This window comes from Schistocerca nitens, chromosome 3 (genome assembly GCF_023898315.1).
Source record: "Schistocerca nitens isolate TAMUIC-IGC-003100 chromosome 3, iqSchNite1.1, whole genome shotgun sequence".
Lineage (NCBI taxonomy): Eukaryota > Metazoa > Arthropoda > Insecta > Orthoptera > Acrididae > Schistocerca > Schistocerca nitens.
In genome coordinates this window covers 850,809,778-850,825,752 of record NC_064616.1, presented here as the reverse complement: position 1 = coordinate 850,825,752, position 15,975 = coordinate 850,809,778, and the positions used below count along the sequence as shown (strand labels likewise).

General features: G+C 38.2%; 1 protein-coding gene across 2 annotated transcripts in view; it reads right to left on the bottom strand.

The window, feature by feature from the left end:
- LOC126248876 (uncharacterized) overlaps nucleotides 1–15,975 on the bottom strand; it is a 133,062-nt gene that overhangs the window by 9,397 nt on the left and 107,690 nt on the right. For both annotated transcript variants that reach the window (XM_049950323.1, XM_049950324.1), the window contains exon 6: nucleotides 9,927–10,143. In XM_049950323.1, coding sequence (XP_049806280.1) covers nucleotides 9,927–10,143 — 217 coding nt within the window. The remainder of the gene's footprint in view (nucleotides 1–9,926; nucleotides 10,144–15,975) is intronic.

The following is a 15,975-nucleotide window of genomic DNA, read 5'->3' as shown; positions in this document are numbered from 1 at the left end:
TGTATCGTGTCATGTTTATATTCGTATAAAGTGATACAGTCAGAAATGAAGCACGGCAACTGACTAGATTTTCAAATCTAAGATGACACTAATTTCTGTGCAGAATTGGATGTACTAAAGAAGCGGCCGCAAAGATTTTCAAACGGAGAAAAATTTTCGCTAAACTCTCGTTCAGAACATGTCCTATCATACGCAGTCTATTATTTGGTTCTTGTTGATCATTATCAAAGAAACAGCAGTGTAAGTAACAACAAATAGCAGTCTCTTGCCATTATTTCGCTAATGAGACGATTCCTCTCTCTCTCTCTTTTTTTTTTTTTTAATTGTTAGCGGCAGTAGCGCGCACAAAAGCAAGCCATGCCGCGAGCGGCGACAGTCCATAAACACGCACTATCAGAATGCGACAAACAATGCATGACACAGTACAGTAATGTATTTTCAGCTTAGAGTGACGTAAACACCTATAACAAAGAAAACGGCACTTATCAGATCGAAGCAAAATAAGCAATAGATTCAAACCAGATGAAGCACGTGAAAAAGGAAGAGTACTCGTATAAATACGGACGGAGGGCCTGACGCATAGCAATGGCTACCTGGTAAAGCTTAACTGCTATGCTTACGACTCGAACCAAACTATTGTAGCTGTATCGTCATTCATTCGACCTAAATTGTGTCTCATATTACAATGGACCAACTTTGTTTCGATTTGGAGGTGCGCCCTAAACCTCTTCTCTCCCCTTGAATTTCGAGTCTCAAATTTCAGGTGCGGCTTAGATTCGGGAATTTTTTTTTCCCTTGATTTCGAGTCTCATTTTTCAGGTGCGGCTTAGATTCGAGTGCGGCTTATATTCGAGTAAATACGGTATATTGCCTCTGTCTTTTGTATTATCTAGCACAACTGATGGTCCAACAAGATGTAGTAGTTCTTAAAAATCACTCACTAGCATTGGGTAAATCGTTTAAATTCCATACTACAGCATGGTTATAATTAAAGTGCAGCTACCCACAGATGTCCAGTGTGGGCTGTACTTACGGTATAGCAGCAAAACTTGGTAAGTAAGCTAATGTGTTAATGCAGAACCGATTTACGCTGGAAAAAAAATTAGTTCCAAATTTGGCCAACAGGTGCAAATCTGGCACTGTACAGCATGTTGTTGATGTCTCCGGTGCTCACATTGAACAAGACAGTTAATAATAAAATTAACATTATAACTTTTTCACTTGTTTGATTATTTCTGCCTTCATCCTGTTCTTAGTCCATTACATATGCAAACATTTTAATAAATCTTTCTCACATTCAGAGCACCAGACTTGCACCTGATGGCCAAATTTGGAACTAATTTTTTTCTAGTGTAAATTGGTTTCACATTATCGTATTAGAATATCTACCATATGATAATTACAGCCCACACTGGACCTCTGTGAGTAGCTGCACTTTAATTACAACCACTAGGTATTTGGCATATCTCTCTCTTCTATCACTCTCACACAAGCATAATTACACAAAAGATATTAATCAACCTAGCACAGAGCTTTGTACTACAAAGTGTACTGAAAAATAATGCCTCCAATTTGTTTGTTCTGTTCTCAATATCAGTGGAAATATTAAGTGTCATGCATATTACTTGGTCACCTTTCACAGTTTGCTGACACAGGTTGTAACCCTCTGCCAGTAGACAACTCCAAAGTGTAGCATGTAACATCACACTGTGTTAAGTAACTGTGACAGTGTGTGATAAACAGTCTGCTGTGATCAAATTTCTAACCACAGAAAACTTAGTCCTCACATGGAGAACCCTCTCCATCATGACAATGGCAGACCACACACAAGTACTGCAACATCTGCAGCAATCTGACACCTTGGGTTCATCCTCATCAATCATCCTCCAGACAGTCCTGACTTGACCCCATCCAAGTTTAATTTGTTTCCATAACTTAAACAACACCTTGATAGTGACGAAGCGGTGCAAGTAGAGGTGAGGTCTTGCCTCCATTCTACAGTGATGGTATCAATAAACTGGTCTCTTGTTGGGAGGAATGTGTTCATTGCCAGGGTGACTAAGTTGAGAAATAAATATTGAGACATGAAGAATACAGATATAGCACATTAATAAAGTTTATTGTAGTTAAAAAGCTTTAAGAGTTTTCACATACAAAATTTGGAGGCATTACATGTCTTGAGAAACAGGAATGTATGTACATGCATCCCTCTTCTTGTGTGCTAGACAACTGAAAGTGTACAGCAACTACATGTGCAGGTGTAAAAGTGTGTGTGTGTGTGTGTGTGTGTGTGTGTGTGAGAGAGAGAGAGAGAGAGAGAGAGAGAGAGAGAGAGAGAGAGAGAGAGAGAGAGAGAGAGAAGTTTGGTGAGACGCTATTGGTTCTTGAGGGACAGATGGAGGGAGCATATAGTGATCCTATGACACACATCCATTGATACAGCAATTGCTTGTAAATTTGTGGTTAGGGAGGGAACTTAGGAGTGGTACACATCATCTATGAAATTTTTAGTTCTCTCCCCACTGATGTTACTCTTTCTGTGGAGGTTATTACCACATAGCACAGGGGAGTCAAACTCCTTAAAACGTATCTCTTGTAGACACAAAGACAGATATGTACTCTGTATTAATAGTTTTAACTCCTCCAATTGTATCTTGAAACTGTTTATGATCCATTACCATAGGGTGGGAGCCACTTTACTAATAACAGTTTGAATTATTCTCTGTACCCCCTCCTCCCTTATAATCTTTTTGTGGAAATATGGACATTGTATTAGTCAGAGGGTTGGTAGAGGTCCTTGTTGAATCCCTTGAGCATACTTCAAACACAATGTCCTCCATTAATTAGTCTTCTTCTGATTCAGTTATGACCAATGATAACTTTGAACATGGTATCTGTGCAGTTTTGCTCAGTGCTCTATCTAAGTGTTTTCCTTTTGGGGGTTATGGTACAAATGTATTTTTAGAGATTTTGTATTTCCCCATGTTTATGTTTCCCGAGATAGTGTAGCAATCTAAATCATGAAACTTCCTGGCAGATTAAAACTGTGTGCTCGACCGAGACTCGAACTCGGGACCTTAGTCTTTCGCGGGCAAGTGCTCTACCATCTGAGCTACCGAAGCACGACTCACGCCTGGTACTCACAGCTTTGCTTCTGCCAGTACTTCTGAAAGGCAAAGGTCCTGAGTTCGAGTCTCGGTCGGGCACACAGTTTTAATCTGCCAGGAAGTTTCATATCAGCGCACACTCCGCTGCAGAGTGAAAATCTCTTTCTGGAATCTAAATCATGTTACCTATGGCTTTTTCTGACGTAGGCTTACTTGTTTCTTTATTAAAGGATCCAGTTCTGCAGCTGCATTTGCAAGTGCATATTTATGTTTGTCATTGTTTGGAGTTGGTTGCCAAATGACTGTTGTCAATGATTGGTATGCACTGGGTAACTTTTATCTCTTGAATCTTCTTTTGCTCAATAAAGACTGAACACTCTTCGCTCCGAGTGACAGGCTTATCAGAGATGGTACAGAATATAGTGTGTATTGCTGAACCCTCTCTCCCCCAAATAGGTTGAAACGTACAATATGTGGTGGTTTATCCAAACTGCTGGTGTCTAAGACAGTGTATTATACTCAGTACATATGGCTTGACTTTTAGGTAAATAAATCTGACCACTGTGTACTCTGTTAACTTTAAGATATTGAATGTGAATATAAAGCCAGTATTTTTCTCCAGCCTGCTACTTAATATTTTTAATTCTGCTGTCACTACCTAATTCCTATCGCTTTTCCAGGTATTTGGTATTGAGATGTATCATAACTTGGCATGTGACCGTTACTTTGCTGTTGTTCAATGCAGTACATGAATCAGATATTAAAGTGTACTACTCGTACATTTTCGGATATCAGATCTTAGTTACTTGGTGACTAAAAGTGTGTCACTGTGCATCTTGCTGTTGAGGACAATGTTCCTGATTAGATATTAAAAATTTGCAACAGAATTGATCATGCTCCTTACTGAACTTTGAAATTCACCAATGATTAAAGGTCATATTTTCAGAGAAATTTTAAAAGGCAAACATAAAGTCTCTAAGAAAGGTGCCAAGACTCGCATAAAATATAAGAGACCAATATCTCTGCAGTGTCAGCTCTCAAAAACAAACAAACAAAAATCATTTATATCAGATTCTTTAAAAGCATAGAAACAGAGTAATTTAGTTAATAGTTCCATTGTTTCTGGAACACATCACACACTATTTCTTCATAATCTGAAAAATGCTCTTACTTTTATAGCTCACAGTCTATTGCTTTCTAAATTGGAATATAAAGGTATCGGGGTGTTCATTCATGACCAGGTGAAGTCCTACCAAGAAAATCAAATGCAAATAATATAAACCATTCTGGGGCAAACAAGGTGCAAAATTAAGACCAATCTTAAACCTTTGTTTAAATGTTATGAAACTGCACTCTGTCATATTCACCACAACCACCACCACCATTATTATTATTATTATTATTATTATTATTATTATTATTATTATTATTTTCTTTCCTTTCTCGGACGTTACGTCTGGTTAAAAATGGAAAGTGACGTGGACATTGATCAAGCATTACTTTCTTTTAACTGTAAGGTGCACGTTACATTGCATTTAGGAACCTTTGGGTAATTGAACATGTATCAATAATTACAGATTTCTGTAGTTGTATATATACATTTGGATGTAGCTGTATTGCGTTGATGTACTGGTGGATATTGTGTGGCATGACTCCTGTAGTTGATAGTATAATTGGTATAATGTCAACTTTATCCTGATGCCACATGTCCTTGAGTTCCTCAGCCAGTTGGATGTATTTTTCAATTTTTTCTCCTGTTTTCTTCTGTGTATTTGTTGTATTGGGTATGGATATTTCGATTAGTTGTGTTAATTTTTTTTTTTATTGGTGAGTATGATGTCAGATTTGTTATGTGGTGTTGTTTTATCTGCTATAATGGTTCTGTTCCAGTATAATTTGTATTCATCATTCTCCAGTACATTTTGTGGTGCATACTTGTATGTGGGAATGTGTTGTTTTATTAGTTTATGTTGTATGGCAAGTTGTTGATGTATTATTTTTGCTACATTGTCATGCCTTCTGGTTTATTCTGTATTTGCTAGTATTGTACATCCACTTGTGATGTGATCTACTGTTTCTGTTTGTTGTTTGCAAAGTCTGCATTTATCTGTTGTGGTATTGGGGTCTTTAATAATATGCTTGCTGTAATATCTGGTGTTTCTTGTTTGATCCTGTATTTCAATCATGAATCCTTCCGTCTCACTGTATATATTGCCTTTTCTTAGCCATGTGTTGGATTCGTCTTGATCGATGTGTGGCTGTGTTAGATGATACTGGTGGCTGTGTTTGATGATACGGGTGCTTGCCATGTAGTGTTTTCTTTTTCCAATTTACTTTCTTCGTATCTGTTGATGTTATGTAATCTAAAGGGTTGTAGAAGTGGTTATGAAATTGCAATGGTGTAGCCGATGTATTTATATGAGAGATTGCTTTGTGTATTTTGCTAGTTTCTGCTTGTTCTATAAAGAATTTTCTTAAATTGTCTACCTGTCCATAATGTAGGTTTTTTATGTCGATAAATCCCCTTCCTCCTTCCTTTCTGCTTAATGTGAATCTTTCTGTTGCTGAACGTATGTGTGTCTACCTGTCCATAATGTAGGTTTTTTATGTCGATAAATCCCCTTCCTCCTTCCTTTCTGCTTAATGTGAATCTTTCTGTTGCTGAATGTATGTGATGTATTCTATATTTGTGGCATTGTGATCGTGTAAGTGTATTGAGTGCCTCTAAGTCTGTGTTACTCCATTTCACTAATCCAAATGAGTAGGTCAATATTGGTATAGCATAAGTATTTATAGCTTTTGTCTTGTTTCTTGCTGTCAATTCTGTTTTCAGTATTTTTTTTAGTCTTTGTCTATATTTTTCTTTTAGCTCTTCTTTAATATTTGTATTATCTATTCCTATCGTTTGTCTGTATCCTAGATATTTATAGGCATCCGTTTTTTCCATCGCTTCTATGCAGTCGCTGTGGTTATCCAATATGTAATCTTCTTGTTTAGTGTGTTTTCCCTTGACTATGCTATTTTTCTTACATTTGTCTGTTCCAAAAGCCATATTTATAACATTGCTGAATACTTCTGTTATCTTTAGTAATTGGTTGAGTTGTTGATTTGTTGCTGCCAGTAGTTTTAGATCATTCATGTATAGCAAATGTGTGATTTTGTGTTGGTATGTTCCAGTAATATTATATCCATAATTTGTATTATTTAGCATGTTGGACAGTGGGTTCAGAGCAAGGCAGAACCAGAAAGGATTTAATGAGTCTCCTTGGTATATTCCACGCTTAATCTGTATTGGCTGTGATGTGATATTATTTGAATTTGTTTGGATATTAAGTGTGGTTTTCCAATTTTTCATTACTATGCTTAGGAACTGTATCAATTTAGGATCTACTTTGTATATTTCCAATATTTTTAGTAACCATGAGTGGGGTACACTATCAAAAGCTTTTTGGTAATCAATGTATGCATAGTGTAGCGACCTTTGTTTAGTTTTAGCTTGATATGTCACCTCTGCATCTATTATCAGTTGCTCTTTACATCCTCGTGCTCCTTTGCAGCAGCCTTTTTGTTCTTCATTTATAATTTTGTTCTGTGTTGTATGTGTCATTAATTCCTGTGTAATGACTGAAGTTAATATTTTGTATATTGTTGGTAGGAATGTTATGGGGCGATATTTTGCTGTGTCTGCTTGATCTTTAGGTTTCAGATAAGTTATTCCTTGTGTAAGTGTATCAGGGACTGTGTATGGGTCTGAAATGTAACTGTTAAATAATTTAGTTAGATGTGAATGAGTTGAGGTGATCTTCTTTAGCCAGAAATTTGCTATTTTATCTTTTCCAGGGGCTTTCCAACTGTGCGTAGAATTAATTGTTCGTGTGACTTCATGTTGCAAAATTATCACTTCAGGCATTTGTGGTATCATCTTGTATGTGTCTGTTTTTGCTGTTATGTTGTACCGGATTTGACCATATGTTGCTCCAAAAGTGTTCCATGTCTGTTACGTTTGGTGGATTGTCTATTTTAATGTATGGGTTATCTATTGTCTTGTAAAATTTCTTTTGGTTTGTGTTGAATGTTTGGTTTTGTTTCCTTCTATTTTCACTTTTCCTGTATCTTCTAAGTCATTTGGCCAATGCTTGTAATTTCTGCTTCTTTTCATCTAATTGCTCTATTGCTTCTTGTTGTGAGATTTTACCTAACCTTTTTTGTTTTTTGTCTGATATTTCAGTTCTTATAAATTGTGTTAGCTGTCCGATGTCTTTCCTCAGTTTTTCTATTCTGATCTGTAGCCTGTGTTGCCATGCTGGTTTTATGGGTTTCTTCTGTGTCTTGGTTGGTTCTGATCTCTGCCTAGTGTGTATATTTAGTGTAGTGAGTGCTCCTATATAAACCAGTAGTTGTAACTCTTCCATAGTTGTATTTTCATTTATTTTGTTGTGTGTGATTGTGTTGATAGTTGTTATTGTTGTTTTGGCTTGTGGGTTATTTGGTGGTCTATGCAAGAATGGTCTAATGTCTGTATTTGTGTCTTTGTATTTTATATATGTAAGCTGAAATTTTTCTTCTATATCTAACATGTGTGTCACTTCGTGTTCTATTTGTGCTTGTTCTGGTGGCTGTCTTAAGATTTCGTTTTCCTCTGATTGTTTAATTGATGCATGTTGTTCTTTGTTTGTTTGCTCTGGGATGTTTGAGTCCATTACTGTATTTTCTTCTTCTTCTTCTGATTGTACATTATTTTGTTCCAGTATTTGTTGTACTTGTTGTTTGATGTTTTCTAATTCTGACTGGGGTATCCTGTTATTTTTTATTATTACACAGATCTGATCAGCTAGTCGTTGTTCTGTTAAAAATTTTAGTTCTGGGTATCTGGCAATAAATGTTGTGTATACTTGTGATCTGTATCCAGTTGTGTTGGTTCCTAAGTTTGTTGCTTGGTAATAACAGAACATGAAGTGTCGGTTAACTTCATCTGAGCATCTCATCCTTTGTCTTTGTTTTCCTTCTAGAGTGGTTGCAGGAAGCATATCCTGCAAAACACCTCTACTTGGATTTAAATCATTTTCCGTGTGGCTAGCAGTGTTGTTACCATTGTGGACGGGCATAGGGTTCAAGCGTCATCCCCGACTATGACAGCGCTTGTCCGAGGCTTCATTAGTTCTGTCCTGAACCAACTAATCACACTAAAAGGGGGGTTAGCCCCATTAGTGGTTTGCTCTTTTTGTCGCCTTTTATGACTGGCAAAACATACAGGAGGCCTATTCTTTTCACGGGCCTCCACAGGGTTTATTATTATTATTATTATTATTATTATCATTATTTCCTTGGTGGCTTATAGTTTAAAGGGTCTTAGACAATCGTCTTATACATAAATTTCTGTCTAGTGTTTTGTCTAATATTGTAAGAGTTGATATTTTTAGGAGGAAATCATGCCTCAGACCACAGCCTGTGACCCAAAACCCAAGCATCACCACATAAGTAAACAACAAGCATGTCAAGCATTCATCTCATGATTTTGTAGGCTATGAAGCAGTGCTTCCAATTAGACTAGTTCAATAATGTTTACACTTCCTCATAGACAAGTACCACTTTAAACTCCACTTTTTCAGACTTCTGAATAAATTTCAGAAAATTAAAATCCATTGTAAATAGTTATCTAAAGTTTCCAACACACCATTTAGCAGCAACAGGATGTTACTTTGGGCTGCATTAGTTGTGTATTATCAAAAAACAGATTTCATACTGGTGCACAAATTAAGACACATTTCCTACTGCATAAACTACGAGGTGTGGCTAGAAAAAAAACCGGACTAGTACTGGTGAAACAATAAAACGAATGCAATAAGGCTGAAAGTCGCGTGGCCTGTCACGTGACTCTCGCTCCGCCTACTGCTCAAGTTTCATCTGCCTCATGCACTCAGTCTGCCCGTGGCGTCTGTTTTAAGTAGTTGACGTTTTGTCTGTGTGTCGGAAAATGTTGAGTGTACAGAAAGAACAGTGTGTTAACATCAAATTTTGTTTCAAACTAGGAAAATCTGCAAGTGAAACGTTTGTAATGTTACAACAAGTGTACAGCGATGATTGTTTATCGCGAACACAAGTGTTTGAGTGGTTTAAACCATTTAAAGATGGCCGCGAAGACACCAGTGATGACACTCGCACTGGCAGACCATTGTCAGCAAAAACTGATGCAAACATTGAAAAAATCGGTAAACTTGTTCGACAAGATCGCCGTTTAACAATCAGAGCAGTGTCTGAGTTAACAGGAGTTGACAAGGAAAGTGTCGAACAAGTTTACCGATTTTTTCAATGTTTGCATCAGTTTTTGCTGACAATGGTCTGCCAGTGCGAGTGTCATCACTGGTGTCTTCGCGGCCATCTTTAAATCGTTTAAACAACTCAAACACTTGTGTTCGCAATAAACAATCATCGCCGTACACTCGTTGTAACATTACAAACGTTTCACTTGCAGATTTTCCTAATTTGAAACAAAATTTGATGTTAACACGCTGTTCTTTCTGTACACTCAACATTTTCCGACACACAGACAAAACGTCAACTACTTAAAACAGACGCCACGGGCAGACTGAGTGCAGGAGGCAGATGAAACTCGAGCAGTAGGCGGAGCGAGAGTCACATAACAGGCCACGCGACTTTCAGCCTTATTGCATTCGTTTTATTGTTTCACCAGTACTAGTCCGGTTTTTTTCTAGCCACACCTCGTATGATAGGCTGAAGTGGTTTCTGTTAGCAGAAAAAAATGGAAACTGCTTGCAGTGCTTTACATGCTGGTTACACTACGTTTTGATGCTCTGTTACCTTTGTATTTTGCTCTTGGTCTCTTTGTGAATTCTTGAGCTTTGTGTTCTCTGCTTTTTCAACTGCTTCACTCTGGCTTATTGAATACAGTTTGTTGACTGTTTGAAGTAGACTTTCCTCCTCCTCTAACCAATCCATTTTCTTTGCATACACATTTTTGTAAGTAGACACCAACTGTTGGCTAAGGTTGCAGAATGTACTATCAGCTGCACCTACCCTAAAAGGAAAGAAAAAAAAATAGTGACATGCCATTTGTGGAAGTACATAATATTATGAAACAACAATTAAATTCCAAAAGAGAATCACGTCATTTTTCCAGCATAATCAGTTGCAGTGTGATCACCGTAGTGAGTAATGAAATGATCTGAATAATCTCCTTTTTGGTGCAATGCTTTGTATTAAGATAAGATGAAATAAATTGTGCTTTGATTATTTCAAAGTGATATTTTTCTCAGAGTCTAGACTGCTGGTTCCCTAGTTTCTATAATTATTGTGCACAATTTAGTTGGCATTTGTAATGACTGGAAATGTTCCATGATTTCATTGAGAACTGAGAGATTGGTTATCTGGATGCCTATGAATTCTATTACACAAATACCAATGATTGGCACTCAACAGTCAACTGGAAGTACAGTAGCAGTATTTTCCTGTAGGCAGTCATTGAAGCAGGCAAAGTGACCATCAAAATGTTTTCTTGTTACCTTCCTCCCTGTTCATATTATATTGGCTATTCATAACCTCATTAGCATCCATAATTTACCCCTGCTGCATCTCTAGTGACCTGGCAAGCATGCAGCCCACTTAAAACTTTATGGGCTGCCCACAACTCGTATGGAATCTTAGTCATATGCTCTGATATTTAAATGCTTACAGGCCTCCCAGTTTCACCATCATTTATGATTCCGCAATCACATTCAAGCTGTGAAGTAAAGAGGAGCAATGCCATTTTCATGTTTGAGAATAGCCATACTCATGCCCTAGTCTGTTTATCTTGATTTAATGGCTCTGAGCACTATGGGACTCAACTGCTGAGGTCATTAGTCCCCTAGAACTTAGAACTAGTTAAACCTAACTAACCTAAGGACATCACAAACATCCATGCCCGAGGCAGGATTCGAACCTGCGACCGTAGCGGTCTTGCGGTTCCAGACTGCAGCGCCTTTAACCGCACGGCCACTTCGGCCGGCTCTATCTTGATTTAAGGAGGACATTCTGTGACCACTCTTAATCATTTTTGTTCAATGTCTTGAAAGATACTTTAACAAAACCAGCACTTACCTAACTGACCTAGTGTACTATCTCTAGCGTTTTTACTTTTGGATAAATACTACAAAATAATTGACTTTGTGAATACCAATACACAACAAGATATATTGTGTAACTTTTAACATTGCTAGTAACTGTAAAATTAATTTGTGCTTTTTACAAACTTCTGGCAATGGTACCCTCATTAAAAAAAAAAAAAAAACAATTGTTCCCTAATTTCACTGCATAATGACATGAGAGAAAAAGTTCATTTTTGAGAATGCACGGTCATAGTAAATAAGTATTTGTGATTTACATTTACAGTAAATAACCAACACATCATATCACATTAGTTTTCTCTTTTAAAAAGAGTGTGAATTATCTGCATTTATCATAAAATAATATTACTGTCAAATTTATTAGTGGTCATAATCTCAAAAACATTACAGAGAAACAGTAAATTTTATATCAAGTTTGTCATAAAAGGTTTTGGCTGTTAACTGCTTCAGTTCTAAAAGGCTACTAGTAAAACATGTAGCACATCATGACCACAAATTGAAAGCAAATCCGTAATATTCTGCAAATGGGTGTGCTGGGAGGGGTACCAAGAGGCATGTAACAGAGATACCAAAGGTACCTCAATTATTACTCTCTCCTGTGGATACTATCTCTTCTGCAGGAAATACAAGATCTATCACTACTTGTCCACTTTACAGTGAATGGCATGTCAATGTTAGGTCTAGCGACCCTATACAGGGGAGAAAGGGACCAGGGAGAACTCAGGATGTTGCACTCATACCCCTAATTAACAAGTCAGAGGTGCTACCTCCATTGAAACTGAGACTTTCTTCCCCAGTTGGGAAATATTCTGTGTCTCGTGTCAAGGGGAGACAAGCACAAAAGTGAAGAGATCTATTAACTATCAACAGTTCAAATGTGCAGTGAATGTTGATACTTCTTACAGTAATGGCAGCAAGGAATGGGATGGAGCATCATGTGCACTCATTGTGTATGCCTGAGGGCCTGATCCAACATGAAGAAGAGGCTGTTCCAGCAGCCACTGAGGGAACAGGACGCAACCAACTGCTGACTGTGGTGCATGTGGGACAAACAATGCCTGTCGTTTGGGCTCCAAGTTCATACTTCTATCATTCCAGCATCAGGCAGAGAATGTTGAGAACCCCAGCCTTGCTAGTTATTAATACATTTTTTATTATTTATTACCAATTCTGTATAGTTCACCAGTCATGGCTGGATAGACTGCACCAAACATTACAAGAGTAATACATTAAAATAAAAAGAATATGTAACATTACAAAAACTTTGGACAGATTAAGTATTTTACTGGATACATAACATCTACCATTCAAAAAAATTACTAGTTTTATTTATACAGATCCGGAATGGAGTAAGGTAAACAGTCGCTTACTTAAATTTTTGTCCTAATTTGCCTTGATGTTCCTGAAGATAAATATAAAGTTGTGGAAACAGTAATCCACTGATACTTGTCACTGACATTGTTGTATATGAATGTGTCATAGCATTCACTGACTGCTCAAGTGACTTTTTTCGCTTGAAATGACAAAGTGCAGTTTGCACAAAACCTGATGATTGTCTTTCTACACAACATTTTAGGGGCAAACGAGAAGTTTCATTTTCATGTCAGCTACAAATTTCTCTTTGGTATTACCTATTAATGACATCTCCTCTAGCAAATTCCTTTTCCTATAATTTTCTGAGGCTGTTCCAGATATGTCAGTGACTTGTAGTTAAAGTGTTGCACGATAAAGAACTGCATCCGTATCATTACTTGTTAACTCAACATCAGTGACCAGACGAGTGCATATGACAAGTACAGTTTTGTTAATGGCTTTTGCACCAAGCAGAAGATAACAAACATTTTATAAACAACTTGATATAGACTGATGAATCTAGCGTGACTCGTGAAGGTGTTTTCAATCTCCACAGTAGACATTATTGGTTGGAACAGAACCCAGAAAGGCACCCATAACTGTAGCTTTCTGCAAAGCTTTGGCACAAGACCTGTCGGCTGGAATCATTGGGGAAGTGCTTTTGGGCCTTTACCTATTGCCAGACAAGTTGAATGCAGCCCTGTATCATATGTTTCTTTGCCATACTCAGTGTTCAGGACAGCTATGGTTTTAGCATGGTGGTTCATTGCTACACTTTGAAATGAATGTGAGCAACTATTTAAATGAAGCATTTCCAGGGAAATGGATTGGTCATGGAGGTCCAATGTTCTGGCCTCCACAATCTCTGGACCTTAATACAGTAAATTTTTATTTGTAGGGACACTCAAAGAAACAAGTTTATAATACTCCACCCATGAAGTGGAATGATCATATAAAATTAATTGTTGGTAAGGCGGGTACCAGGTTGAGATTCATTGGGAGAGTCCTTAGAAAATGTAGTCCATCAACAAAGGGGGTGGCTTACAAAACACTCGTTTGACCTATACTTGAGTATTGCTCATCAGTGTGGGATCCATACCAGGTCGGGTTGACGGAGGAGATAGAGAAGTTCCAAAGAAGTGTTATTTGGTAAGTGTGATAGCATTATGGAGATGTTTAGCAAACTCAAGTGGCAGACTCTGCAAGAGAGGCGCTCTGCATCGCGTTGTAGCTTGCTGTCCAGGTTTCGAGAGGGTGCGTTTCTGGATGAGGTATCGAATATATTGCTTCCCCCTACTTATACCTCCCGAGGAGATCACGAATGTAAAATTAGAGAGATTCGAGCGTGCAAGGAGGCTATCCAGCAGTAGTTCTTCCCTTCGAACCATACACGACTGAAACAGGAAAGGGAGGTAATGACAGTGGCACGTAAAGTGCCCTCTGCCACACACCGTTGGGTGGCTTGCGAAGTATAAATGTAGATGTAGATGTAGAATATACATGACCTAATAGCTCACATGCATGCAGCTTTGGCAATGGTGGATGCAAGTGTGTCGCGTAGGGTCCAGCATAGGATGATCCAGCGAGTGTCAAAGTGTTTGCAAATGCAAGCTGGTCACCTTGAACATCTTTTCCAAAGTGAACATTCCTCGTATGTGTATGTACCAGTTCTGTGAAGATAAGCTTGTGTGTAGCATAATGTGCAATCTAGTGTAGCCTACCTACTGGATTTTTTGTACCCCACTAGATACAAACAATATTACTGTATCCACTATTATCTTTTATTGGCTTTATTTGTGTCACAGACAAAACAAAGTGGTCATTTATATCTGTAAGAAGTTAATGTTATGTCTCAATTTTTTAATATAGGTGTTTCACACTAACGCGACTCGAACATTGGTGAGTCTGTGTATCTGTTCCCCATGGCACTGCCTCGTCTCACTGAGCTAGTGGGTCAGCTCCAGCACAGCGCATAGTTCATGTTACCTGTTCTTGGCCATGCTGCATGCAGTTACAGCATTGCCAAATTCTCATTTTTTAAATCACATTTCTATTAAGCCTATTGGTGGGACTAGGATTATCTAGATGCACTTCTGTCTTGAAATGGGATGAGGAATCGTGTGCCGGCTGCCAAGTGCAGCATTTTTCCTTCACCGTGTATTTAGTCCTTAAAATGTGGCTAGCGTGACTCTCTGTTTGCAATGCCTGTAACTGTTATCAATTATGTTTTCTCTTTCTTGCCACATACAATGTTGTTTTTGCACCGGAAGAGCTGCCCCATAGGATATTTCTGTAAGTTAAGTGAGAGTGGAAAAAAGTATAATATGAAGACTGAAGCTCTTCCTTACTGGCTCAGGGTTTTAATTTGTAAAGTAAATTAATCACACGTGATAGTTTAATGCACAATTAGTCTGTTTGTGCATCACATTTCAGTTGAGAGTCCAGGCGAATTTCTAGTCTCTGACAGATTCACACTCATTTACTTTTTCATCTAGTTTGTGGAGACATAAGTATCTCATTCCAGAATGAAATTTTCAATCTGCAATGGAGTGTGCACTGATATGAAACTTCCTGGCAGAATAAAACTGTGTGCTAAGCTGACACTCGAACTCAGGATCTTTGCATTTTGCAGGCAAGTGCTCTACCAACTGAGCTACCCAAGTACAAATCAAGAACCATCCTCACAGCTTCAATTCTGCCAGTACCTTGTCTCCTACATTCCAAACTTCACAGAAGCTCTTCTGTGAACCTTGTAGAACTAGCACTTCTGGAAGAAAGGATATTGCGGAGAAATGGCTTAGCCGCTGCCTGGGAGGGTGTTTGAAATTTTCACTCTGCAGAAGAGATTCTGTGAAGTTCGGAAGATAGGGAATGAGGTACTGGCAGAATTGAAGGTGTGAGGATGGGTCATGAGTCATGTTTGGGTAGCTCAGTCAGTACAGCACTTGACTGTGAAAGGCAAAGGTCCCGAGTTCAAGTCTCGGTCTGGCATACAGTTTTAATCTGCCAGGAAGTTTCATATAAGCACACACTCCACCACAGAGTGAAAACGTCATTCTGGTAACAGCCCCCCAGCCAAAGACTAAACCATGTCTCCAAAATACCATTTCTTCCAGGAGTGCTGGTTTGGCAGGGTTCACAGAAGAGCTTCTGTGAAGTTTGGAAGGTAGGAGATGAAGTACTGGCAGAATTGAAGCTGTGAGGATGGGTTGCGAGTCGTGATTGGGTAGTTCAGTCGGTAGAGCACTTGTCAGCAAAAGGCAAAGTTCCTGAGCTCGAGTCCCAGCCTGGCACACAGTTTTAATCTGCCAGGAAGTTTCATCTCATTCCTGTTTTGTTTTTATTTAGTATTATTTCATTTTTTCAGTGTTTTCCTTTTTCTTCATCTATAT